Below are 27392 nucleotides of genomic sequence, written 5' to 3' on the forward strand. Positions count from 1 at the left end.
CAAGAGGCTGAATCAGTTCCTGCAGGAGGCAAAATGGTGGCTCCCTGCTCAGAACTGCCTACAGGGCTGGGGAGCCATTTGCCCGAGAGACGGGAGGGTTCAAGGTGAACCATATCCTTCCGTAGGGGACTTGGGAGGGGGAGGGGGATTAACTGTGTACGACTCCAATTCTGCTGCAACTTAGCTACGTGAATCTCGGTTAGTGGACTGTCTGTTTCTACTGGCAATAAAAAGAAAGAAAATGTGTTAAAATGGCTTTGACTGCATTGGAATGTGTTCCAGATCCAGGCTGCTTCCCTAGACTGGCTAAAGGGGGAGGGGGGGACAGAGGTATGGGGGTGTCAGGATTCCAAATAACATCCAAAATGAAACCAGATTCCAAGGCAAAGTATTACTCAAAGCTCCAATTTATGAAGAGAGCCATGTTGGCACATCTGGGAAAACCCGAATCTGAAGGCTTCCTGGTTTTCCGCACCCAGTTGAGAGTTCAAGATCTTGCCCCCACACCCACAAGCCCATCCCATGGTCCAATCTCCCACTGCCACGCTGGCAGTTCCACCCATCCAGTTCCAGTCAGGTTCAGAGACACCAAGACAAAGGATGACCTTGGCAATCTAAAAGAAATTTTATTTTGGTGACATCACATTCTACTCCTTACTATCCCCCTCCCATTTCCCCACTACAGAAACTGCCTAGTAGATAGAAGAGTGGCAGGCCAAAGATCCAAAAAGGAATCTGGCTGCAGGCCTGACAGGCGGCCTCTCCTCAGAAGAAAAACATTTCCTGAAAAGAGAATAATGTAGGGGTTAACATAACAGAATTAACCACCAGGGGGAAAGTAAACACAAAATCCCGTAGTGGATTGAATCGAAAGCCAAACGGGGAATCGGAGTGGCTGAAATGGCCTTGGGCATCTTCCAGTAGTCAAACTCCCCTTCCAACAGTTAAAAACGAGTGGGGGCGGAAGCGAGGAAATGACCTTCTGTTGGAAGAGATTGTGAGCAGAGGGAGACATGCTGTGAGTTAATTTCACGTCCACAAGTGTCTTCCTAGGGGCCAGGTACATTTCAGAATGGGCACTGTTCCTCTGACAGTGACCCCACAGGAATGCCAGGTTCCTGATAAAACGTTTGATGCACAAGGAGGGTGACCCTGTGATTTTTACACCCACGGCTACGGGGCCAACCATGGGGAGACGGCTAAATCCCCATCCTTTTGAGTACATTATACAAGTCACTTTGCAGCTGGGCTTCTGCCGTTTTGGTTCCCCCTCTTCCTCCCTTGTCAAGGACTATCGTAGCCTTGGTCTTTTCCCAAAGATCTGGCTCAACTGGAATAGCATGATAAGATGAAGGCCCAGCAGATAAACACAACCAGCATTTCTGACCCAGAGGAGGGTTGGTGTCAGCTTCTGCTTTGCTGTTGCTTCAGCTGCCATTGAAACGGGGAGGGAGGGCATATTATTTGGGTGGGGTTACTTATTGTGCTGGAGGAAGATTCTGGAGATCTTTGGATGGACGTACTACGCATGTGTGGATGTTTCCCACCTGGGTTAACGGCACCGACATTCCATCTTCGTGATGCCTTTTGAAGTTATCTCACACCTGACACTTGAAGGACTTATGATTGGCCTGGGCCTATGATGCCAGGGGGGAGTGGAATGGGCTATTCTATATATCAACTGCTTTCGCGCCTAATTAACCAGACTTTGCTACGCAACCGCTCTTTAGCCATTTTTAATTAGTAAAAGTACATTTGATTTTCTACAAATGAAATCTCGTGGTCTTCTTTCCTAATTACTAAATGGAGAGGTGCTGACAGTTGGACTGGTTGGTTAAGCTTTGACCTTTGTTCACTCTTATCTGACCACACTGACTGTGCAACAGGAGGGGTTCGGAACGTCTCTTTAAAACCCGATAAAGACCCAAGGTCACAAACAGTGGTGTGTGTGGAAAATATTTTGGCAAGAATTGGAAAAGGAAAGAAAAACTTTAGAACCCTTCTTTTTTGAAAACCATAAAAGAACGTTTGCTTAAGATTTAAAATAAAAATAGGTATATTCTTCAAAATCTGTGACAGGCCAGAGTGGCAGATGGTACCAAATTCTTCTTCTTGCTTTTTCTTTATATTTTTCCTTTCTCTAAAAAATGGAGCAATACTCAGATAAAGAAAAATTGATAATTCAAAACATTTTGGCTGGACTTCAAAACATCTCAGAAGGACTTGAGAGATTTGACAAGAAACGGGACAGACTATGGGGTATCACAAAAAATAGATGATGGGGTTGCAGCCCCAGAAATTAGAGAAGTGAATGGAAATACAGAAAACAAAGATAAGAACTCAGATGAACTTATAAATGGAGTAGACGTGAGTTAAGGTGGAAAGAGGGGAAGCTGGAAAAGTGACTTTGACAATTTGGTGCTCCATTCCAAACTCCAAGATGTAGGAGAAAAAGAAAGAGCAAAAAAGATGGAGTTAATAAGACAAATCTATTCAGAAATCAACCGGACAACCAAAATTAATCTTGTTTGTTTGTTTGTTTGTTTGTTTTATTGGGATTTATATGCCGCCCTTTTCCCTGAGGGGACTCAGGGCGGCTTACAACCACAGGGGAGGGGGGTGCAAGGTCAAAAACAAAACAATATGTGCACAAAGAAAAAATAATAAAACACAACTTTCATTCAGTGATCAAACACTCGGGCGGGTAATTGGAAACCTATCCCCAGGCCTGCTGGGAGAGCCAGATCTTGAGGGCTGCGCGGAAGGTCTGGATAGTGGTGAGGGTACGGATCTCCATGGGGAGCTCGTTCCACAGGGTCGGGGCGGCAACAGAAAAGGCTCTCCTCCGTGTGGTCGCCAGTCGACATTGACTGGCAGATGGAATTCGGAGGAGGCCCAGTCTGTGCGATCTAATTGGTCGATTTAGGGAGGTAATCGGCAGAAGGCGGTCTCTCAAGTACCCAGACCCGCTACCATGGAGTGCTTTAAAGATGGTCATCAGTATCCTGAAGCGCACCCGGAGACCAACAGGCAGCCAATGCAGCTCGCGGAGGACAGGTGTAACGTGGGCGAACCGCGGTGCGCCCACTATCACTCGCGCGGCTGCATTTTGGACTAGCTGCAGTCGCCGGATGCACTTCAGGGGCAACCCCATGTAGAGCCCATTGCAGTATTCCAGTCTAGAGATCACAAGGGCTCGAGTGACTGTTGTGAGAGCCCCCCGGTCTAGGTAGGGCCGCAACTGGCGGACCAGGCAAACCTGGGCAAATGCCCCCCTGGTCACAGCTGACAGCTGGTGATCGAAAGTCAGCTGTGGGTCCAGGAGGACTCCTAAGTTGCGGACCCTATCTGAGGGGTATAAAATTTGACCCCCCAGCCTAAGCGTTGGTATATTAGCCAAATTATTGGGGGGGAAACACAACAGCCACTCGGTCTTATCCGGGTTGAGTACCAGTTTGTTAGCACTCATCCAGTTCCTAACGGCCTCCAAACCCTGGTTCATCACGTCCACCGCTTCATTGAGTTGGCACGGGGCGGACAGATACAATTGCGTATCGTCCGCATATTGATGGTATTTTATCCCGTGCCTCCGAATGATCTCGCCCAGCGGTTTCATGTATATGTTAAATAGTAGGGGGGATAGGACCGAACCCTGAGGTACCCCACATGTTAGGGGCCTCAGGGACGATCTCTGCCCCCCGACCAACACCGACTGCGACCTGTCCGAGAGGTAGGAGGAGAACCACCGCAGAACAGTGCCTCCCACTCCCACCTCCCGCAGTCGTCGCAGAAGGATACCATGGTCGATGGTATCGAAAGCCGCTGAGAGGTCAAGGAGAACCAGGATGGACGCATAGCCTCCATCTCTGGCCCTCCAGAGATCATCGGTCAATGCGACCAAAGCGGTTTCTGTGCTGTAACCAGGTCTGAAGCCGGACTGGAAGGGGTCAAGATAGCTAGCTTCCTCCAAGGCCCGTTGAAGCTGAAAGGCCACCACCTTCTCAACAACCTTCCCGATAAAGGGAAGGTTGGAGACAGGACGAAAGTTGTTTAAGATGGCTGGATCTAACGATGGTTTCTTCAGGAGGGGTCTCACCACCGCCGTTTTAAGTACGGCGGGGAAGTGCCCCTCCCGAAGGGAGGCGGTGACAACCGCCTGGATCCAGCCATGTGTCACCTCCCTGCTGTTAGCCACCAGCCAGGAGGGACACGGGTCCAAAATACAAGTGGAGGCACTTACAGCTCGAATGGCCTTGTCCACATCCCCAGAGGCAACTTCCTGGAACTCAACCCAGAGCTGATGTAACAAGTAATCCTCCTGTGACTCAGCTGGACCTACTGCGGTGGAGTCCAAGTCCGATCGAAACCGAGCTACTTTGTCCGCCAAGAATTGAGCATAATCCTCAGCCCTACCCTGCAAGGGGTCTCCCGCATCCCTCCTATTAAGGAGGGAGCGGGTTATCCTAAACAGGGCGGCTGGGCGCGACTCGGCGGACGCAACCAAGGCAGAAATATAAGATCTTTTTGCGGTTCTTAATGCTCGGACATAGTCCTTGGTGCAGGTAGTTAAAAGTGCTCGGTTCGCCTCGGACCTATCGGACCTCCACTGGTGCTCTAGGCATCTCCTCCGGCGTTTCTTCTCCCGGAGTTCCTCGGTGAACCAGGGAACTCTCCGGGATCCACTGACCCGGAGGGGCCGTAGCGGCGCAATCCGGTCGAGAGACTCCGACGCCGCCGAGTACCAGGCGGCAGCCAGAGTCTCCGCCGAACTGTGGGCGAGAGTATCAGGAATAACCCCAAGCTCCGTCTGGAACCTCAAAGGGTCCATAAGTCGCCTGGGGCGGAACCACCTGGTCGGTTCCTCCTCCCTACGGTGGGGGTATGGCCTCCGGAAGTCAAGCCTCAGTAGGCAATGGTCCGACCACGACAGGGGTATGATCTCATTACCCTTCAGACCAAGATCACACATCCACTGCTCCGAGAGGAATACGAGGTCGAGCATGTGACCCGCTGCGTGGGTTGGGCCCCGAATTACTTGGGTCAAGCCCATGGCTGTCATGGAAGCCATGAACTCCTGCGCCCCGTCAGAGCGTTCACCGAGCGATGGCAAGTTGAAATCCCCCAGAACTATAAGCCTGGGGAACTCAACCGCCAGCTCGGCTACTGACTCGAGGAGCGAGGGGAGGGATGCTGCAACGCAGTTGGGAGGCAGGTACGTTAGCAGCAAACCCACTTGACCCTTGAGGTCCAACTTTATCAGCAGAGACTCACACCCGACAAGCTCCGGAGCAGGGACCCTACGAGGTAACAGAGACTCCCGGATTACAATAGCCACACCGCCACCCCTTCCCTGGGCTCTCGGCTGATGAAGCACCTGAAATCCCTCTGGGCACATCTCTACAAGGGGGACTCCTCCTTCTGTGCCCAGCCAGGTTTCAGTAATACATGCCAGGTCTGCCCTCTCGTCAGTAATTAAGTCCCGGACGAGGGGAGCTTTATGAACAACAGACCTGGCATTTAGCGACAACAGCCTGAGACCAGGGTCCTGACTACTCGCGCCATCTGGTCTTGGAGTGGGACTCCTAGGGCCGGAAGGAGGGATCTCTGTAATGTAGCGAACCCTCCTTCCCCGGTAATGGCCAGCCCTAAGGTCCCCGCCATATCTGCCTCTCCCTGTCACGACCGCTATGCTCCGACCCACTCCCATGTCCATGGTCCCCCCAACCACCCCAGTACCCCCCGCCTTCCCCAGCAGGTCCTCCGAGTCAAACATTCTCATTTATCCACACTAACAATTCCCACGTAGAAATTTAAAACATATAAAATACAAGGGTAACAATTACTAAAAGTGGGCCATTCATTCAAATCCAGCCAACTCCCATACACTCAGCATACTATTTAAAATTGCGCAGCTATAATATATAATAATATGGAAACAGTGGAGGAAGCGATGGTCTGCTCCTCTCCCTTCTTCTTATGTCCTGGGAAAATGTCCTTAGCCACCAAGTTAGAAGTACGTAGTGTATAAGGTGGCTATATATGAACAAGATTAAATGTAAAGTTCCAAAGTTCGTGAACGGTAACCATGTAGTCCTACCCCACTGGTGGAGGTTAGCGGGCTGTATATTCCAAAGTCTCTTTCCCAACGATGTATAAAGGCCCCAATGTAGGAGACCAGAGATCAAGACTGACTTGCACCGCTCTTGCAAATGGAAGGAAAAATGCTGATATTTTCGGGGCTCAGTCCTTGTCCCTGCAGCCGCCATCCTCTATCGCTCCCTGCCAGTTGGCCACAGTCTTACTCCTCCTAATGATTAAGTGAGCAGGGAGCAAGGTCCGGAGGGGCTACAATGATGGTAAATAGTAAAACAGCAGATGATAGATAATAAGGCAGGTAACTGATAATAAAGTGAGCAGAGATAGATCCGAGGGGGGGGGGCGTCTAGGACAGCAGCAAGCACAGCTAATCAATATAGCCTCCGACAGCCCCCTACTTTAAAGTAAACTGAGTTAGAAATTTAGCCCCTCTCAGCTCACTAGCCACCAAGACTCACAGACACAGGCACAATCACTCAGCTCCAGCAAAGTCCGGAAAGGAGGATGTAAAAATGTAACGCTGTGAGTCAGCTGTTTGGCGCCGCCATTTCCTCCATGCTTTCCTCCACGCTTCCCTTCCAACTTCAGCAGCTGCTGTTCCGCTGCTCTGGGACGACTCTGGGACGACTAATAGGACCAGGGGCCAGCAGGTAATTGGCCAGGGGGCTCACTAGCAGCACCAGGGGCTTCCAGAAAACCACAGATGGTAAAGTGGTAGGGGAGGCTCCGAACGCCCGCGCGCCGCTCTCACCGCCGCGCGCCGCCGTCGCCGCCGTCCTCGCACAGCTAGATAACCCGGGCTGCCGGTATAACGAAAATGCGAGCCTCTGGATTTCAGCAGGTCCTGTAGGTTCCGCAGCTCTTGGGCTCTCCCAGGAGCTGTTTCCAATAGTTTTTGCGGTCCGTTTGGAGGCTCCCCGGTGCTTTTTCGCTAGGTTAATGTGGAGCGAAAAAGCCCGGTCGCCATTCCAAACCGCACATGCGTTGTTATTACACTAATAACAACTCAAGGGCAACAAAACCACACGCGAGAGATCGTTTAAGCTTCAAAGTGCGGAGAGAAGTCTTAAACCCTGGAAAGGTCCTGGACAGAGAATCGACACAATAGCTGGCGAGACAGGAAAGACCATTTTGTTACTGGAAAGATACTGGTTTGGTTTTGGTTTGGTTTATTAGATTTATATGCCGCCCTTCTCCCAAGGACTCAGGGCGGCCTACAACATTAAAAAAAAAACACATACTACAAAAGTTAGAAAGTATTCAATACGATATCCCAAACAAACCCAATTAGAATTAACAATGACATTTTAAAGAAAATTCAAATTAAAATTAACAATGATCAATAATTTGTTTTGTTTTGTTCAGGCCAGGCTGGCTTGCTGGAAAAGCCAACTTTTGAGGGCGCGTCGGAAGGACCGGAGGACGGGGATTATGCGAAGCTCCGGGGGCAGCTCATTCCGGAGGGCAGGCGCTCCCACAGAGAAGGCTCTCCCCCTGGGGGTGGCTAGCCGACACTGGCTGGCTGACGGCACCCTGAGGAGGCCAACCCTGTGGGATCGCACTGGACGGTGGGAGGCTACCGGTGGCAGTAGGTGGTCTCGCAGGTATCCTGGGCCTAAGCCATGGAGCACTTTAAAGGTCATAATTAGTACCTTGAATGGCACCCGGAAGACAACCGGCAACCAGTGCAGGCCGCCTAAAAGGGGTGTAACATGGGAGCACCTAGGTGCCCACATGATAACCCGCGCAGCCGCATTCTGGACTAGGTGAAGCCTCCGGGTGCTCTTCAAGGGCAGCCCCATGTAGAGAGCGTTACAGTAGTCCAGGTGAGAAAGGACGAGGGCAGGAGTGACTGTGCACAGAGCATCCCGATCCAGGAAGGGGCTCAACTGACGTACCAGGCGAACCTGGTAAAAGGCCCCCCCTGGTCACGGCCGTCAGGTGTTCTTCTAAACTAAGCCGCGTATCCAGGAGGACTCCCAGATTGCGGGCCCTCTTTGAGGGGGCTAAAATTTCTCTCCCTATCATCAAAGATGGAACAAGATGCACAAATTGGGATGACGGGAACCACAGCCACTCCGTCTTGGAGGGATTGAGCTTGAGCCTGTTCCTCCCCATCCAGATCCGCACAGCCTCCAGGCATCGGGACATCACGTCGAGGGCATCGTTTGGGTGGTTTGGGGTAGAGATGAAAAGTTGGGTATCATCAGCATATTGATGATACCGTACCCCAAAATCATGGATGATCTCTCCCAGCAGTTTCATATACATGTTGAACAGGAGGGGTGAGAGAACCGACCCCTGGGGCACCCCATAAGTGACGCACCTCGGGGTCGATCCCTGTCCTCCAGTCAACATGAACTGCGACCAATCCGACAGGTAGGAGGAGAACCACTGCAAAACGGTGCCCCCCACTCCCAAACCCCCCGAGTCGTTGCAGTAGGATACCATGGTCGATGGTATTGAAAGCCGCTGAGAGGTCTAATAGGATTCATTCATTCATTTATTCATTCATATACAGGATCAGGACAGAGGAGCAGCCCCTGTCCTGGGCCACCAGAGATCATCGACCAACGCGACCAATGCCGTCTCTGTGCTGTATCCGGGCCTGAAACCCGACTGAAACAGATCCAGGTAGACAGCTTCATCCAGGAACTGGGGAAGCTGACGTGCTACCACACTCTCAACAACCTTCACTACAAAGCGAAGGTTGGAGACCGGACGATAGTTGGCTAAAGAAGCTGGGTCCAGGGAAGGCTTCTTAAGGAGGGGCCTCACCACCGACTCCTTCAAGGCAGTAGGAAAGAACCCCTCTCTCAACGAAGCGTTGGTAATCGCCTGGAGCCAGCCTCGTGTCACCTCCCAGGAAGCCGAGACTAACCAAGAGGGACACGGGTCCAGCACACAAGTGGCAGCACTGAGTCTCCCCATAATCCTGTCCATGCCCTCGGGGGTCACAGGGTCAAACTCAGATGGTCTCCACAAGATTCATCCCCGTCGACTTGCCCGAATCTACCCAGTCAGAGTCCAAGCCTGTCCGGATCTGAGCGATTTTATCCTGCAGATACTGAACAAATTCTTCAGCCCTGCCCTGCAAGGGGTCTTTCCTAGCTCCTTGGTTAAGTAAGGAGCGGGTCACCCTAAACAGGGCGGCTGGGCAGTTATCTGCGGATGTGATAAGAGCCGAAAAATGTTGCCGCTTTTATTGCCACTAAGTAGGATTTAATATGAATTCTTATTAGTGTTCGATCAGATTCAGACCGGCTGGCCCTCCAACCACTCTCTAGGCGTCTTTTCCGATGTTTCATCTCCCAGAGCTCCTCAGTAAACCAGGGAGCTATCCGGGATCAACACCGAGTCAGAGGCCGCAAAGGCACAAAACGATCCAAAACCCCAGTGGCCGCCCTATCCCAGGCTTCCGCTAGGGCTTCGGTCGAGTTGTGAGCAAGGGATTCAGGAAAAGTCCCAAGCTCCATCAGGAACCTTTCAGGGTCCATCAGGCACCTGGGGCGGAACCATCTAGTCAGTTCCACCTCCCTGCAGTGAGGGGTAGCAGTATGGAAGTCACGCCTGATGAGGAAATGATCCGACCATGACAAGGGTTGGATAGAAACATCCCCTAAATCTAGATCATTCATCCATTGCCCAGAGACAAAAATCAGGTTGAGCGTGTGTCCCCCATTATGGGTGGGGTCTTGAATTAACTGAGTTAGGTCCATAGCCGTCATGGAAGCCATGAACTCCTGAGCTGACTCGGATGTCTTGCCAATGGAAGGCAGATTGAAATCCCCCAGGATCATAAACCTGGGGAAATCAACCGCCAATCCAGCTAACATATTCAGCAGCTCCGGCAGGGCCGATGGAACGTAGCAGGGAGACAGGTACATAACAAAAAGGCCCACCTGAACTCCAAGGCCCCATTTCACAAAAAGGGACTCACACCCGCCTATCTGAGGCACAGTGACCTCATGAGGTCTGAGACTTTCCCTAATAACCACCGCCATCCCCCCACCCCTGCTCTGGGCTCTCGGCTGGTGAAACGCCCGGAAGCCTGGTGGGCATAATTCACTAAGGGGAACATCCCCTCATGGCTCAGCCAGGTCTCCGTAATGGACGCCAGGTCCGCTCTACCCTCTTGTATGAGGTCGTAAATGAGGGGAGCCTTATGTACCACGGACGTGACGTTAAGCGACACCAGCCGGAGACCAGGGTCCTGTAATCCCGAACACCCAGGGGTGTGAGAAGGGTGATGAGGGTCGGAACGCGCGATCGCTCTTATACAGCGAACCCGCGTCCCCCGAACATAATTTGGCCCTCGGCCCCCACCACCATATCTGCCTCTCCCACAAACAGTGGAGATGGTGAACCCCCCCAATGGAATGGCTTAATGTCTCCCCCAGAATCCCAACCCTTCCCAGCACTCCCGACCCGTGCCCATTAGTTAGCTCTGGACTGTGCCCTGGCAGACTCCCCCCCCCAAAAGCCTGTCTGAGCCATCCGTATCAACCCCCCACCCCACCCTTAAAATTTTATTTTAAAAACCCTGTAAAAAACCCCTAAGAAGTCTCTCTCTTCGCATGCCACCTCTCGGGATCCTGATCCGTCATGAAGGAAGCGTCTTGATAGGCAAGGCGGCCATCCCCGGGAAAGGGGGGGGGGTTCCCGAAGGGAATAAAGTTCTGTCGCAGTGTAACATAGAGGAGAGTGTGGCATCAAACGGGATGACATCATGGGGAGATGGAACGGGGAGATGAACGGGGGGGGGGCAGCCAGCAGTGTTCAAGGGGGGTAGCGGGAAGCTTATGTCCATCATAACAATGGTCGGTGTTAATGCTAGTTGATGGGAAAAAGCTAGTTAATTAGGTAAAGATTTTAGTACCTGTTTTAGATTACCATTGAATGTTTATTCATTAACATAAATTTACTATGATACTAATAGAGAAATAATAACCCTAGTTAGGATAAATAACCAGGCCATAGAAATGCTAATGTATATTTTGGGTGATTGTCAAGTAGAAATGTTAATATCTCTTAGATTGTCTTAGATGTCTAATGTTTATTTTCTTAGCACGTAATTAACTAATTTAGGATTGAGGGAAAAGTCCTATAAATCTTATTAATAAATCATTGTTTAAAGACGGCTATAAAGTTATAATATTGTGTGAGCCTGGAGAGGAGAGGTGAGATAAACAGTAAATAACCTTTAGTTAACTACAATAATAACAATGAAATATTAATGGACAATATTTAATGATACATACAGGTGGGTTACCGGTGGGGGGGGGAGACAGATGCTTAGATATCTTACTTAACCGAATTAATTTTAGAATATGTCATAAAGGTGCAATGTTATTGGAGATCTATTGAAATTGCAAATGAATGCCAGTAGGTGGTTGTGTCTTCTAATATAAATGATTCTAGATAAAAACATGTTTAAACAATGGTAACCAAATGAGAATTAAGGTACAGGGATAGTAAAATACATAACTTTTCTTTCTTGACTTAAAATGTACAACCTGATTTGAATGAAGCATATGTAAGGATTGTGGAAGAAACGCACGGAATATATTTGTAACCAATCGATACGCTTTCAACAAGATGTAACGAAAGATATTTTTTTTTTGTTTAACTGAAACAATAAAAAAAGTTCTCAAAACAACAACAACAACAACTGCGGGACCAAGCATCCTCAATTGGGCAAAGACTGCGAGGGACCCTGTAGGATCAGGTTGGATTAAACAAATGCTGTTTCTTCTGCTATGTGGGATCGCGAGCCTGGCCTTTTTTCCTTCCATATAATAACCCCTATTCAAGCAACTCGTTACGAGGTCCGTAAAGGAAATACGGGTTGAAAAGGAATTAATTCTGATGGAAAGCTTTATTGACCACATCAGGATGATGAAGATGAAATTTCAGATACTGGCACGTATGTTCAACTTGCAGTCTTGGGAGTGGAGAAACTGCTTCCGGAAGAGAAGCCCTAAGGATTATTCTATGTGTATTTCTTTTCTCTCTCGCTGACGGGTGTTCTGCATGCTTGAATTGTTAATCAAAAACTCTGTCATGGCCTAGACTCAATTGTAGGTATTAATGGAGTCTAGGGGGGGGGGGATAAAGCAGGATAAAATGTGAATTAAAATATAAGAGTAAGACGTGGCAGAAGGAAAATGCCATAAGCCCTAAACCACAGAAGTCCAGTAAAGGTTCCAGTAAAAGTTCTTATGGCAAAAGCCCAAAACCACAGGGTTCAGCTAAAGTTCGCATAGAGACACGTGTAGCCAGTACCTATGGCCCAAGACAAAAGGAGAAGACAGACAATATCTACTTGTAAGGCTTCTTTCCTCAAGGCAACCAATAAGAAAGGAGTTAAGTGTTTCCGTGCTACGCTGCCTTTGAGAGTGTATAAGAACGCGTGATTCGATAAATGGAGGTGGTTCAGAACTTGCAATGCTAGTCTTCTGTTCTAGTTTTCTGAACCTGGCTGCCAATAAACCTCTCCTTGCATCCCGAAACGTCTAAGCCCTGTCATTTTCTACAAGAAGATGAACAATTTTACAAGGTTTGGGATTTGTTTTATCAACGGTTAGATAAAAATCATGGTAATGGAAAATGTTGGAGATTTTTTTCTTATTTTAAGAATAGTAAAATGATACATACAATCCCATAAAGGTTCAGCATTGTTAAACAGATTAGAACGATGTAATGGAATTATGTTTTTATGTATGATTTTAACATATAGAATACTCTGTTTAAAATGAAGGAATAATAATTGGAGTTGAATAATTGATATATAACGCTAATAATGTACTTATGTTTATCTAAGGGACAATTTGTGATTCGATATATAATTGTAAGTGGTGACCATGGAAGAGACGCACAAAATCTTGTAACCAAACGACACGCTAAATGAAAGGGAAGAAGGTTGTATGTGTCTTATGTTTCGTTCGTTTTTGTTGGTTTAAAAATAAAAAAAATTAATTAAAAAAACCCAAATAACTCAGATGACACATTATTAAATCAGGGGGAGGAGAAATAAGAAAGTATGAAAATGTAAATATACAGGCGGAAAAATGATCTGAAAATGTTAAATGTTAAATAACAATTATAAGAATGTATATTTAAGAATAAAGTTGAAGGGAAAAATAAAAAACTTTTTTATATAAAAAAAGAAAATTATGGGCATCTAATGATGTCCAACTGTGTAATAATATTTTGGTGATAGTTGGAAATGTAGATATGATTTAAAACTATGTGAAATGATGTTTGAACCTGGCCCACACTGTCCAAAAAATACGCACTTGGGGGGGGGAGGGGAATAATAATGGAATTGTTATATGTATACATTTAAAAGGAGGATGTATGTAAAATTATTAACATGAAAGACAAATACTGGAATGTGTCTATTAATACCCTCAATATTAAATGGAGTCTGCTCAGATTCTGAAATATACCACGTAAGCCAAGTGGATAAGAGGGGAAAGGAGGGGAAGGGAGGGGATAGGAGAGAAGGAAGCAGAGGTGAGGAAGAGAGTGGGAGAGAGAGAAGGAGTGGAAAGAAGAGAGAGGAGAAGGAGAAAGGAAGGGAAAGTAGAGAAGAGAAAGGAGTGATGGTAGAGGGAAGGAAGGAGGTAGGAAGAAGGAGAGAGGGAGAGGAGATAGTGCTATTGTGGAACAGGGTATAATACGGTGTACGGAAAGCAGAAGAGCAATTGAGAGTTGTGGGTAGATGGTGAGATATAATACTGGATAATACATAATAGTGTTTGTTAAGATGTAATGGTATACTTGTGGATACTTATATGAAAATGAAAATTAAAAAAAAAGTTTCTTAAAAAAAGAAGGGGATGAGTGATCTTTCCTCAAGAGGGCATTTGTGGAGGATTCGACCTGAAGTTCTGCAGCTGGACAGACGTGGGGGAGGTGAGCTCTGAAGAGGCTCACATGAACCCTGTCTGTCAAACTGTCTCCGAGATCCGTTTTTGGATCAGAATCTCCCTGGAGTGGGGGGGGGGGGAGAAGAAGGGGCAGGGTCTCATCAGACCCAGAGGGAGTGCAACAGGGCCCTCATAGGTCAGAGATTTGCCCTCTGAATCGGAGCCGGGGCGGCAGCATGGCAACATGACTGCACAAAAAGCTGGCTCCACTTTTATACATGATAATTAAACTGAGTTGCTAATTGGTTGAATATGACAATAGAAGGGCAATTAAGCATGGTTAAAATATATGAAACATGGACCTACATCATAGAACTTTTAAGATGATGGACCAAGTGAGGCGTGGACCGCTTGTTGTTCTACATAGCAGATTAAGGGAATTGTAGTGAACATTGAACAGTAAGCATTGTTATTTAAAGACAATTAAGGGTAACCTGTCAAGATATGGAAAAATGGAGAGGGAACAGGAAATATACTTACAATGGGAAATTATTGAGATTATAAAGACGGAACTACAAATATGGAGCGTGTAAGGAAGCATAATTATATAAACATAATGATGAGAATAGCTGGAAATTGTAACCAGGTCTACATCTCGACCCAAAATAGGCTGGAGGGTGGGTTTAAAAATATGATTACTATATATGTATACTTTTTTGTTCTATTTGTTTAAAAAAAGGAGGAAGATATATGTTAAAATGAAATAAGTATATTGAAAAGGAATTATAAATACCATCAACATAAAATGTAGGGAAGAAGAGAGGGATAGGAGAGAGGGCGGGGGGGGGAAGAGGAGGAGAGAAAGGAGGAGTGGAAAGGGGAGAGAGGAGAAGGGGAGAGGAAAGGGAAGTAGAAAAGGATGACAGAGGGAAGAAAGGAGGTGGGGGGGAGGAGAGAAGGAGAAGAAAGTGATGGATAAGGTACAAATATGGTGTATGAAGAGCAGAAGAGCCAATAATCGTTTCTGGGAGTTGATGGTAAGATGAATTGATGTAAACATTTAATAATACAATACGATATTGGCTATGTAATAGTATACATGTGATTATATGTTATGAAAATGAAAAAAATAAAAACTTTTTTTTAAAAGAAGGCGTTTGTGGTGGGGGGAGACCTACACCAGCTCCCCTGTTTTAATGCTGCTTCTGCCTGCATTTGGCTTCCAGCTGACAGGCTCCCCTCTTGTAGGGCTAAAACCCCTTCCCTAGCCTAGGCTCTGTCTGGTGGACTTGATGGGGGGGGGAGCTGGGATTGTGCTGCCAGAGGGGACCAGCTGCTCGCCCCTGCCTTTGCTCTCGGGCCTTCGGCATCTGGAGCTGACCACCACCTTCCCAAGAAACCGTCAAACATCTCCTCTAGCTTGAGAATGTGAGGCTGAGAGGGGCGCACTTACTGCAGAAACCCACCCCCCCAATCAAGGGGGCAGTTGGATCTGTGTCCCTAGAGGCATCCCAGACTGAGCATCCAAACAACCGGCCGGCTCGGCTTATTTGCCACCCCCCCCCGACTACTTTCCCTCCCCACCCGGCCTCCCCACGGGGGGCAGCCAGTGGAAGAGAAAGGCGCGGCTTAGTTATCTGGCCGGAGGGCTGTCCTGACCCCCCGCCCGCGCCCCGCCCTTCCTCCTCTCTGTGGCAGGTCGCTCCAAAAGAGGCGCTGGGTTGGACCCCCGTGCGGCTTTCCCGCTCGCCCCGCGAAGGGAGGCAAGCGGGGATGAGCTTCGGTTCGCCCGGACCTCGCAAGGTGGCAGCCCGAATCCCGAAGCTCCCAGCTTCCCAGCAGCCGTGGACCTCGGCCGGGCCGACACCCCGCTCTCCCGAGCGAGGAGGGAGGGACGCGGGAGGAGGGTTTGGCACGTGATCGGCGGACCGGCGCTGCATCACCCCGGGGCTGGGATGGGGCGCGCTTTTAAAGTGAGGCCGAGCCGGCCGAGCAGGGAAGCCGTCGAGCCGCCGTCGGAGCAGCAGCAGAACAGAAACCAGCCGCCCGGAGCAGCCTTTGCAGGTAAGGCCGGGGGGGGGGGGCGAGGGGTGTCGCGCTTGGGGACCTCCACCTTCCCCTTGTCCAATCCCGGCCCCGGGGTCGCGCTTCCTGCCCCCCCACCCCCCCCAGGAAGGGCCGAGTGGGGCGAGAGCTGAGGTGCCTCTTGAGACTGCGGTGCTGGGGATGTCCCGCTTGCCCTCTCGCCAGAGACCAGACCCGGCCGCCGGCCGGCCGGTCTTGGGACCAGAAGCCTCTCTGCGCGGAGTGGAACGTGCACCGCGAAAGGCGCGCCGCTTTTCCGAACTACGGGAGGCGGCAGCGCTCCAAAGAGAAGGTCCCTTGGCCCGGGAGAGCCCCGGTTCCCACAGACTCTTCCCAGGGGAGGGGGAGGTAACTCTGAGGGGGCTCAGGGCCAGGCTGGCTGCCCCCTCCTGACAGCTCTGCAGGGACGGCCCCGGGCTCCTCGGAAGGCAGCGGAGAAGCCTCTGGAGAGCCGGGCCCCTGCTCCCGCCTCCCACTCCACAATTAGGGGCCAAGAAGCACCTGAGTTGCCCCGCTGCTGCTGCTGCTGCTCTACCGGTGTGTCACTTCCTCTGCAGCAGCCCCCTCCCCCTTGTGTCAGGCCACCTCTGCCCCAGGACAGACACCCGGCCCCACGTCCTCCCTCCCTCCTTCCCTCCCAAGTGGCAATTAGGGCTGCAGCCTGGAATCCGGGTGCCTCACTGCCCTGCAGGGTATCCAGCTCCTCAGCCTGCTTCCCCAAAATAATTGTCTGGGGTTCAGCCACAACAACCGTGGCCGCCAGCAGGGAAGCGCTCTGCGTCATTACAGGGCTGAGGCTCAGCCTTCCTCACGTGGCCGGTTGCCAGTTGGAGGAACCAGCCTGGGGCTGGAGAGCTCACGCCTCCCCCAAACATGGATCGAGGACCGTCCAAAACAGACTCCTGGATGGGCCAAGCCCCTGTCACTTTCCCAGGCAGCTGGTCCAAGAGCCTCCCCCCCCATCATCTTCATTATGCAGCCCAAAAGTGGCTCTTGTGCCGCCCCCCCCTTCCACCCATGAGACCCTCCCACAGAGGCCCCAGAGTTGGGTCCCTCTGGGTTGGTGCTTCACTCCCTAATGGGGAGGCTCAGCGGCCCTGCAAAGGTTGGGGGGGAGGCTGAGGAAATGGGCCCCAGGCCCGTCCAGAAGAGAAGGAGCACAGGGCTGCTGCTTGCTGGCAGTGCTGGCCTTGGCGTGTGCGTGTGTGTGTGTGTGCGTGTGCGTGCACAGACGCAAGCGCAGAGCTCCGTTGCTGGGGGTGCCCCCCATGGTGCCCTCTGTGGCCTGCAACTACTTTCAGGGCAGCTGTTTGTCAGGGATCCCAGCCGCAATTAGCTGCCTTGAGGAATGAGCTCAGAAGGGAAGCAGCCGGTTGCCAATTTGGGTGCAATCGGAGCCAAACGGGGTAAGTCATGCCCCACAAGGCAGCAATTAGAGCAATGACAAGAGGTGAGCTGGCAGCATCTGGGGCTCGACTGGCCCTTCCAGCCGTGGCACAAACACCTTCCGTGCTGGGAGCAAAAGGGGGTGGTGGATGCCTGACCACCCACTCAGCTTCCTGCCCGGCTGGGCTGAGCCCTCTTGCCAAGGGGCCCTTTGCCCAGTTGCCCTTCTACTGGAGAACCTGCCACAGAGGAGCAGCTGAGTGGCCACCGTCCTACTAGTATGGCTGAGGTATGCGGGGCAAGCTGGGCCGCCCAGACAGGCTGGGAGGGGCCGGGAGCCGGCTGGGCAAAGGCTGAAGCTGGGGCGTTAGGCCCGGGAGGGGCACATTTCCCAAGGAGGCGGCCCAGGTCCAGGGGTCGCCTTGCTTTGGCCCTGCTCCAGGGGTGGGCCCTGCGCCTGCTACCCGTGGCCTGGGGAGCCCTTGGCTTTGTGCCACGTGGCACAAAAGGGTGGTGGGGAAAAAGGTGGCCAGAAACCCTGCCAGGTGTGTGATGACTTTTCGGCTGAGCTTTTGGGTGAAGGATTTGCCCGCTTGTGGCCGGACCGGCCTGGGGAGGCGGCCCAGGGGCCCAAGTGGAGGCTGAGCTGCCTTTGGCCTGCCCTTGACCGAGCCCATTGGCCTTTTCTCTCCCTACAGACCCATCTGCCACCGCCTGCCCTCGCCCGTCCCCAGAGACAGCGTGATATCTGCATCCAGGTCCAAGTGATGCCAGGAGACAAGCGCTCTGCCTCGGGGTGTCCAGAGGGAGCCCCCATCATGCAAGTCCGTGAAGAAGCCCACTGGCCCTTTCCTAACCTGATGGATCCCCGGGAGGATCAGGTCATCGCGGGCATCCTGAAGGAGCCTGGCCGGGAGCAGCTGAGCATCCGACAAGCCATGCACCGGGGCCTCCTCACGCATGGAACAGGCCTGGCCCTGCTGGAGCACCAGGCCGCCTCTGGCTACATCGTGGACTGTGCCAAGAACCGGCTGCTCTCGGTGAGAGATGCGAAGAACGCGGGTCTGCTGGACCGGGACCACTTCAACACGCTCCTGATTGCCGAGAAAGCCGTGACCGGCTACACGGATCCCTTCTCAGGGAACAAAATCTCCCTCTTCCAGGCCATGAGGAAGGGCCTCCTGATCAAGGACCACGGCATCCGCCTGCTGGAAGCCCAGGTGGCCACGGGGGGGCTCATCCACCCCATGCACAGCCACCGCCTCCCCGTGGAAGTGGCCTACAAGTGGGGGTACCTGGATGCTGAGATTTTCCACCTGATCTCCAACCCGGCCAACCACACCAAGAGGTGCTTTGACCCCAATGCCCGTGAGAACCTCACCTACCTGCAGCTCCTGCCCCGATGCATCCTGGACTCGGACACTGGGCTGCTGATGTTCCAGGTGATGGATAAGGGGTGCGTCCACCTGGACGAGAACGCACGGAAGTCCTTAAAGTCTGCCACCGTGAAGGTCCAGGCGGGGATTTTCCAGGGCCAGGAAGTCTCCTTGTGGGACCTTCTCTTCTCCAGGTACATCCCCCAGAGCAAGCGGAAGGAGCTCCTGAAGCAGTTCAAATCTGGCTCCGTGACCCTTCCGGAGATGACGCAGATGCTCACCTCCATCATTGACGAGGCGGAGACGAAAAGCAAGTCGAAGCCCATCCAAATGATGCCTCTGTGCGAGAGAGACAAAAGCCGCTGCAGCTCTGAGAGGGAGATCATAGAAAAGATCCTGAAGTCCAGGGTGGTCATGATGCCGGCTGGGGAGTTCGCTGGACACAAGATCTCCGTGTGGGACCTCCTCCATTCCAAGTACATCCCTAAAGGGAAGAAGAAGGAACTCCTGAAGCTGTTTGCAACCGGCGTCCTCACGGTGGACCAGATGGAAGTGGTGGTTACTGCCATTGTGGCCAAAGTGGAGGAAGAGAAGGCCAAAATGTTGGGTGCAGGCCAGGAGGACGAGAGTCGGTGTGAGTCCCACGACACCCAAGTGCAGCAATCCTTAAAGCTGATCCAGATCCCGGTAACCTCCGGCCAGTTCAAAGGACAAAACGTGTCTGTGCTAGATCTCCTCTTCTCTAAATACTTTTCCCGTGAGAAAAGGCAGGAGCTGCTGGAGCTCTATGGCTCAGGGGTGCTGAGCCCCAAGCAGATGGTGGAAGCCGTGAGGAGCACCCTGGAGAAAGTAGAGGCCAGCAGGAAGAGGTTCATGGTGAGGATTAAGGGTCGGAGCCAGGAAGCCTCAGGGAGCAAGCAGGTGGCGGCAGCTTCCAGCTCCTCCTCCGCCTCCCAGGAGGCCGACGACTTGCTGAAGGCCAAGATGGTCATCATCCCTGCGGGAGAGTTCCGGGGGCAGCAGATGTCTGTGTGGGACCTTCTCTCCTCTCAGTACATCACGAGAGACAAAGGGGAGGAGCTGCTGAGGAGGTACAGGGAAGGAACCTTCACCGTGCAGGAGATGGCCTCCACGCTCACCATCCTGGCATCCCTGCACGACCTCTTCTCTACCCTGGAGAAAACCCCTTCCAGAACTGGCACAAAGGCTTCAGCCCGGGGCTCGCTTGGCCCTCCCACGGTGTCGTTTGAGGGAGAAGAGGAGGAGGAGGACGAGGAGGACGAGGAGGACAATGACGATGAGGACAGTGGTGACGAGGACCAGAAGAAGAAGGACAAGGTCTTGAAATCGAGAATGGTGGAGGTCCCTGTGGGGGAATTCGCTGGGCAGAAGGTCTCTCTCTGGAAATTGCTCCACTCCAGGTACTTCCCAGAGAAGAAGAGGAAGGAAGTCCTGAAGCTGTACAGGATCGGGATTCTCTCAGCTGACCAAATGGAAACCATCGTCACAACGGTGGTAACCAAACTTTGTGAAGAAAAGATTAAAGAAGACCGGCACGGAAGCAGCCCTCCGGGCCACCGCCTGAAGGAAACCGGGGTGGCCGAGGTCTCCGCCGAGAGGCTCAGGGAGAGGACCATGGAAAGCCTGACCTTTGAGTTTCCCGTAGGGGAGTTCCAAGGCCGGAGGGTGACCGTGTGGGACCTGCTCTTCTCCAACTACGTCCCGGACGCCAAGCGGCAGGAGCTCCTGGCCAAATATGCCACAGGGGCGCTGAACAACCAGGATCTGCTGGCTGCCCTCACTGCCCTCATCACAGAGGCCCACAGCCAGAGGAATATGCTCAGCATCCCGCCCCTCTTCCCCCTGCTGCCCCGGGAGGCTTCGTACATGATGTTTGGGCCCCCCAGGGCCTCCATGCAAGACCTCCTGGGGCCCCAGGAACAAGAAGCCCAGAACAACGGAAAGGTGACCTACAGCGAGGTCACAATGACCACCACGGTGGTTCAAGGAGCCGAGCAAAAGCCGGAATGAGCAACGGGCAGATCCCCCAGCACAGAGTTTTACTTCCACTGCTGGGTGGGGGGGGGGGGAGATGTGGGACAGGACACTGACAAGCAGCCCTGAAGGGAAAGTGCCTGGGGGGGGGGGAGGGACTGCTGAGGGAGGAGGAGGGAGGATGTTCTCGGTCAGAGACGGCGATTGATCCAGGCAACCAGTGAGAGGCTGGGCCATAGGCTGCTGGGTGCCATGTGCTCGGCTAGACTGAAAGGGACTGGATCACCCATCTGCAGGGAAGAGGAGCATCATCTTGGCGCACCGTGTTAAGCCACCGTTGTGTTTGTTTGGGCACCAAACATTATGGGAAGGCAGGCATGTGCCTTGGTGCCCTGGGCTGAGGCTTCCACGTGGCACGTATCTGCCCCTAGGTCCGTTAGGTGGGAGAGCTTGACCAGGGGGGGGTGGCGGTGGCGGTGGTGGCGGGCCTTATATCTTTGCCCATGTCTGCTTGGCAGGGTTGGGGTCAGGGCAGCCTCCCCTTCACCTTGGCTGGGGCTGGCCAGGAGGGATGCCTGTTTCTTGGGTCAGTCAGCCTTCAGCTCAGTCCTGAGACTGTGGGTCAAGCCTCCTCCCCGGGTTGCTCCCAGAGATTTTGTAGAGACCCAAGTGTGCTTGGGACCATCCTGGTCAGCCCCCCAGGTGGAGGATTAACCTGACCTCTGCTAACTCTCTGGCCAGGTGGCTGCGAGGGATGGGGGAGCTCTTAGGCTCTTGTTCCTGTTGGGGGCACCGCTGTCCCGTTGCCTCAGGGAGGGTCCTGCCAGGGCCCAGGGCCAGGCACTGTGGCCCAGGCAGGCTGGGATTGGGCAGTAGAGGTCCCCATCCTGCTGGCAAAAGGGGATCCACCCGGCACCCTTTGCCTGCTTTCATCACCCGCTGCTCCACTGCCTGGTTTGGGGGACTGGGCAAGCCCCCCACCCCCTGGGCTGGGCATCTGCTGCACCCTCTGTGAAGAGGTCTCTCCTTCCGACTATGGCCGCTGCTCACTTGTCCTGGCAAGCGCAATGCAGCCTTTGGCCGCCCGGGTGGGGCAGAATGAGGGTGGGCCATAGGCCGGACCTGCGAGGGCTTTGTGCATGTCCACTTGTGGGACCAAAAGAAGCCGACCCGTGGGTGACTCCCCCAGCGTCCTATCAAGCCCCTGTGTTGGGAGGGGCAGCCTTAAGTCAGCTCTAGGTTCTACCTGCCCTGGGACAGAGCCAGGCAGGGGACCAGGGACTCCCTCTTGGGGCCTCTGCCCAGAGCTGGTGCGGGAGCTGCAGAGGTGACCCGGGAGCAGCAGCCAGTGAAGGAGGAGCAGGAGCACAGGCACTGCGGCGGTTCTGTGACGTGCGGGGGGGGGGAGAAGGGGGTGTCAGGGGTTTGTTGCCTTGTGAAACAGTCTGTTTAGTTTTGCTCTCTGCCAATAAAAAGTGGATGTGGATAACTGATTTGTTGCTTCCTCTTTTCAAGATTCTGGCATGCGTCCTCCCGCTGGCCAGCCCCCACCCCTCCCGTCTGCAAATCGAGGGCTGATTTCTCTCAGGCCAGGGGGTGCAGGGAGAGCCCCCCACTGCTGCAAAGGCTGCTTGCATCTTCCAGCCCCCCCGCCCCGCCCCCTTTCTCACCATCCAGCCTTTGACCCCCTCCTGGGGAATGTGTCTGGGCCACCCTGAGCTCAGCTACATCTTCCGGTGGGGGCCCCAGCCAGTGTGGCCCAAGGAGAGGCGTCCCTCAGGTGCTGCAGCCCATCACCCTGAATGCCATCTCTGGCTGGCAGCAGCTGCTCCCCGACCTCCCTTCTGAGAAGCCCCGGCAAGAAGAGGCTTTCTGGCAGGCTGTCCCATGGGGGGGGAGTCCTTCACCCGTTGTATATTGGAGGGGGCTGTGCCATCTTAACCGTCTTCCTGCCTGTTTCTGCCTTTCCTAAGCTGAACATCCCCAACCCACAGGAGAAGGGATGGGGCTGGGAGTTGCGGGGGAGGGAGCCACCCCAGAAATGTCTCTTTGGGGTTCATGGTGTGTGTGTGTGTGTTGTGTTTATGGGGGAAGATCAGCAGCAAAAAGCTGACCAGCAGCCCCAAAGGATGCTCAGCCTGGGCAGGAGCCAGTCCTAGTCCTGGAAAGGAAGGACCGGAATGTTCCAGGTGAGGGGAGCCTCCCTGCAGCTCGGGGGCCACTGTGGCTGATGCTTCCCAGCCACAACCCGGGAATTCCTGGGTGGTCCCCCACCCAGATGCAATTAGAGCAGCAAAACAAGGAAATGGGGACTCGGGTGGGGCTGACCCACATCAAAGGCCCCAGAGCAGGCAGGGCAGAGGTGATATTTCCAGAAAAGAGGCACACCCAGAGAGCTGCTCTTCCGCAGCTGCAGCACCCCTTCATTCTGCCGGACCTCTTCCTTGCCTGCCACCAAAGGGAGCTCATTCCAGCAGGAGGGAGCTGGAGTGGGGAAGGAAGGAAGGAAAGTGAAGGAGGGAGGGAGGAGGAAAGGGAAAGGAGGGAGGAAAGGGAAGAGGGAAGGCTTCCATGAAAGAGCAGAATAGGAAGGGAGCCTGCTTTGGGGGGGGGTGATCAAAAGGTGGGGGGGAGAATTAGAATTAGAATTTTAGAATTAGAATTTGAATTAGAATTAGAATTTAGAATTAGAATTTATTAAAATTTATAGGCCGCCCTTTTCCCTGAGGGGACTCAGGGCGGCTCACAATCACAAGGGAGGGAAGTGCAACATCAAAAACAAAACAAAATGTGAACAAAGAAAAAAATAGTAAAACGCAACTTTCGTTCAACAATCAAACACTCGGGCGGGTGAATTAGGAACCTATCCCCAGGCCTGCTGGGAGAGCCAGATCTTGAGGGCTGCGCGGAAGGTCTGGACGGTGGTGAGGGTACGGATCTCAGCGGGGAGATCGTTCCACAGGGTCGGAGCTGCAACAGAAAAGGGAGGATGTCTGAAGACCAAGAGAGCCCCCTCAGGCATCCTTTGGACTCTTGCACCTTTTCATTCACCACTGCGGAGAAAAAGTTTTGCTGCCTGGGCTTGATGATAAGGAGGACTCTAAGGGTCCCAGACCCCCTCCCCACAAGAGGGCAGCCTGGTAAGGGGTTGGGAAGGTGCCTGCTACCAGCCCCAGCCCGGGTGCTGCCTGCCATGCAGCAGTGCCAATGTGCCAGACTGGCCAGGGAGCCTTCCATCAGCCCCCCTCATTTTATTTATGGGCCTGTTTTTTTCCATTTCTGCAGGCTGCCTGTCTCAATCCAATTTCTCAGCCACTGCAGTGACGGAAGCCTTGCCTTCCCCTCAGGAGGAGGAGCCCAGTGAAATCTTTTCTAATTCCCAAATATGGTTGCGGGAGGAGAGGAAATTCATGAAAGTTTCTGCCAATTCTGCCATAAAATGCGAGAGTCAGAAAAGCTGCTACCAAATTCCTTTGGGGTTTTAGCCACTACCACAGGTTAATCCATTACCCACAAAGGTGTTGGAGGGCAGGGCTGGGCCTGGGGAGACCACAGAAACTCAGCCTCCGTGCAGGTAGGGGAAGCACCGCCTCTTTAACCTCCTGAATAGAAGATGGGGTGGACGGATCACAAAGTAGGTCATCTTGGGCAGCCCTGGGCCCAGAGGGGCCACCTGCACAGCCTGCTCTGCTGCCCTGTGGAAAGAAGCAGCCTATCCAAAGAGCAATGGCCCTTAGACTTACTGCCTATCCCGCTTCACGCCCTCTCTAATCCGTTTACACAGTCAGCCTCTTGACCCCAACAATCCGGGTCCTCATTTTACCCACCTCGGAAGGCTGGAAGGCTGAGTCAACCTTGAGTCTGGTGAGATTCGAACTGCCAAACTGCAGGCAGCCATCAAGCAGCAAAAGTAGCTTGCAGTACTGCGCCCTAATCACTCCCCTACCATGGCCCACAGTTCAGATTTCTCTGGTCAGCTGACACCTCCCCCCCCCTCCCAGGCATTTAGCCTCAAGGGAGAGAGCCGGGTTTCTCCTGCCTCAATTTCCACCCTGAGCCTCTCCCCCTCCCCGCACGCGCCCACTCCGCAGCCCACGTGCAGGGAAGGCCCCTCTCGCTCGTTGAACCCTCCGCCTCTCCCCGGAATGAGTCCCCCCACCACCACGGATCTGAAAGGCCCCCACCTGGGTTGTTTTCACTTCTTTCCATCCAGGTTTTAGTCCCGCCATCTCTGCCCGATTTTATTCACGCTTCATTTTATTATCGTGTTTTAAACCATCTGTAAAGCGCCTAAAGAGCCAAAATTAAAATAACGCGATGCTAACAGCGAGAGTAAGGCGATCGGGGAAAAGAGCGGCCGGTGGATTGAGGGTCAGCGCGCCCGAGCCAGCTGCCCGGTCAGTAGCAGAAGCGACTGCTGCGCCCGAGACCCCCGAGACTCAGGAGCGCGCTGCCTGCGGCCTTTCCGGGCCTGCTGCCTTCAAAAGGGCCCCGACTGCCGGTAGGCAGCTCGCAGGGTTGGCAGGAAGGCAGCGGGGCGTCCCCACTCAACCCCTCTGAACCCTGCCGCCTTTGCCATCGGCGGGGCTGGCCGTTCCCTCCGCGGGTCGGCGCGCGTGCGATCCCAGCCCCCGTGCGCGGCTGCATGCCCGAGCGCTTCCCGCCTGCGCGGGTAGAGAGCGCGAGCCGTCGGTGCCGGAGGCCGAGGCAGCAGCCTAGTGAGGCCCCGCGTTGCCCGACACACGCCGCCGCGTGTTGGGGTCGGCTGGTGGCTGCTGCGGACGCTGGGCTTAGCGAGGTGGGCAAGGAACGGGCGCCGGAGCCGCCACGGTGAAGCTCAGCTCGGGCGTCTCCTGCGGGGCGAACCCAAGAAATAAATAAGGCGGCGGCGAGCGAGGGGTGGGAAGCTTCGCTCAATTGTGCATAGGGTCCTCCCTGTCCCCGGGCTGGCCGCCGCCCTGGAGGCCCAGCTCACCGCCCGGCTGCGAGAGCAATGGACGCTGCGCGGAGCGGGCCCCAGAAGCAGCAGGGCCGGAGGGGCAATCCAGCTATGCCAAGGGGCTGCCCCCGCGACCCGCGCCGGATGCTGAGCCTCGCGGGCGGGGTCGGCTTGCCCTCTGAACCTCAAGGCTGGCCGGTGGCCCCTTCCCAATACAGACTATTTTGGGGAGGGGTGTCCCCCCATTTGCCGCCCTTCAGCCCAGGCAAAGGGTGAACACGGGCATATAATGGCTGTGGAAGGGGTGGAGGCTTCCCCCCACCCTGCCGTTGCACCCCACTTCCTGCTCCTCTGACACCCCCCCTCCCACATTCAGTTGGGCTGCTCTTGCCTTTACAAGTGCCAGTGGGCCGACCCATCAAAATTCTCTTCAATATCTTTATAAACGGGTGAGGGAATAGAAGGAGAAATTACCAAATTTGCAGATAGGAAGCTGACAGGAATAGCCACCATCCCAAAATGCTCAGGATCCAAAAGGATTTTGACAGACTTGAATCCTGGACCCTCTCTAACAAAACGAAATTCAATGTAGAGAAAAGTCTTACACTGAGGCAAGAGAAACCCGAAGGACGGATTGGGTGAAACCAGTTTCTTAATAGCAGGGACCCTGAGAGGGATCTTGGAGGCTTAGTGGACAACCAGCTAAATAGGAGCCATTTGTAAACTGAGGCAACATCACCAGGGAAGGGCAGGTAACAGTCTGCGGCCATGGGGTTGTGTGGGGTGGGTGGGTGGGTGGGCTTCAGATGTTTCCACCAGAGCCGTAACCGTTCACGAAGAGTAGAGTGTTCTGCCGGATGAGCTGGTGGGATTGGCAATGCCTGCCATCCCCTCCCCCGTTCCATTAGAACAGGGGTCTCAAACTCAAGGCCTGAGGGCTGGATCCGGCCCCTGGGAAGAGCAAAGGACTGGCCTGCTGTGTTTCTGCCAGCGAAAATGGACTCCCGACTGCCGCCACGGACTCCTGTGACCCCTTGCCAGTGAAAAAGGAGCTCCGGAGCCCATTTCACTGGCAGAGCACTCAGGCCACCACAGAGACCCCCAACACGGGTGAGGTTGAGCTGGCCACGTCCACCCTGCCCTCCCCCAGATCAAACACAACCCTGAAGGGGCCCTCAACGGAAAGACGTTTGACAGCCCTGCATTAGAAGGAGGGATCCTGGAGAAGATGCGCTTAGATCCTCCCCGGGGCTCCCCTCGCGACCCTTCCTGTCTGCAGGCAGAGCAAAGCGGCTTCCTCAGATCTGGGGAGGTGATCTCGAGACAGCTTCTCTCCTCTCCCAAGGGACCGTCCGCCTTCCTTGTCAGGCCTTTGGGGACAAGCCCAGGGACCCATTGTCCCCAGGGACCCACCCAGCAGGGCCTCCCGGGTGGGGGCAGGTCGGCTGCCCAGAACACCCCCGGGACAGAGGCCCTTGCAGGCCACCACCAGAGGCCCGGTCTGAGCAGCCTCGGGGACTGAGACCCCACCCCACGTGAAAGGCAAGGGGCAGCCTCGTCCCCTAAGAGCAACCGAGGGTGGACCTCCACAACCAGCCCATAAACACCGGAGCCCTCCGGCGGGGGCAGCGAACGTCGGCC

The 27392-nt window shown here is 53.5% G+C and overlaps 1 protein-coding gene across 1 annotated transcript in view; it reads left to right on the top strand.

Moving 5' to 3' along the window:
- The window catches only part of EPPK1 (epiplakin 1), a 35148-nt gene extending 14290 nt beyond the window's left edge, over window positions 1-20858 (top strand). The window contains exons 2-4 of the mRNA XM_087703532.1: window positions 185-198; window positions 2378-2526; window positions 18140-20858. Coding sequence (XP_087559658.1) covers window positions 185-198; window positions 2378-2526; window positions 18140-20848 — 2872 coding nt within the window. The 3' untranslated portion in view covers window positions 20849-20858. The remainder of the gene's footprint in view (window positions 1-184; window positions 199-2377; window positions 2527-18139) is intronic.
- The last annotated feature ends 6534 nt before the right edge of the window (window positions 20859-27392 follow it).

The sequence above is a fragment of the Thamnophis sirtalis genome, unplaced genomic scaffold, assembly GCF_051295495.1.
Source record: "Thamnophis sirtalis isolate CommonGarterSnake01/CBP01778 unplaced genomic scaffold, rThaSir2_p1.2 scaffold_2, whole genome shotgun sequence".
Classification (NCBI taxonomy): Eukaryota; Metazoa; Chordata; class Lepidosauria; order Squamata; family Natricidae; genus Thamnophis; species Thamnophis sirtalis.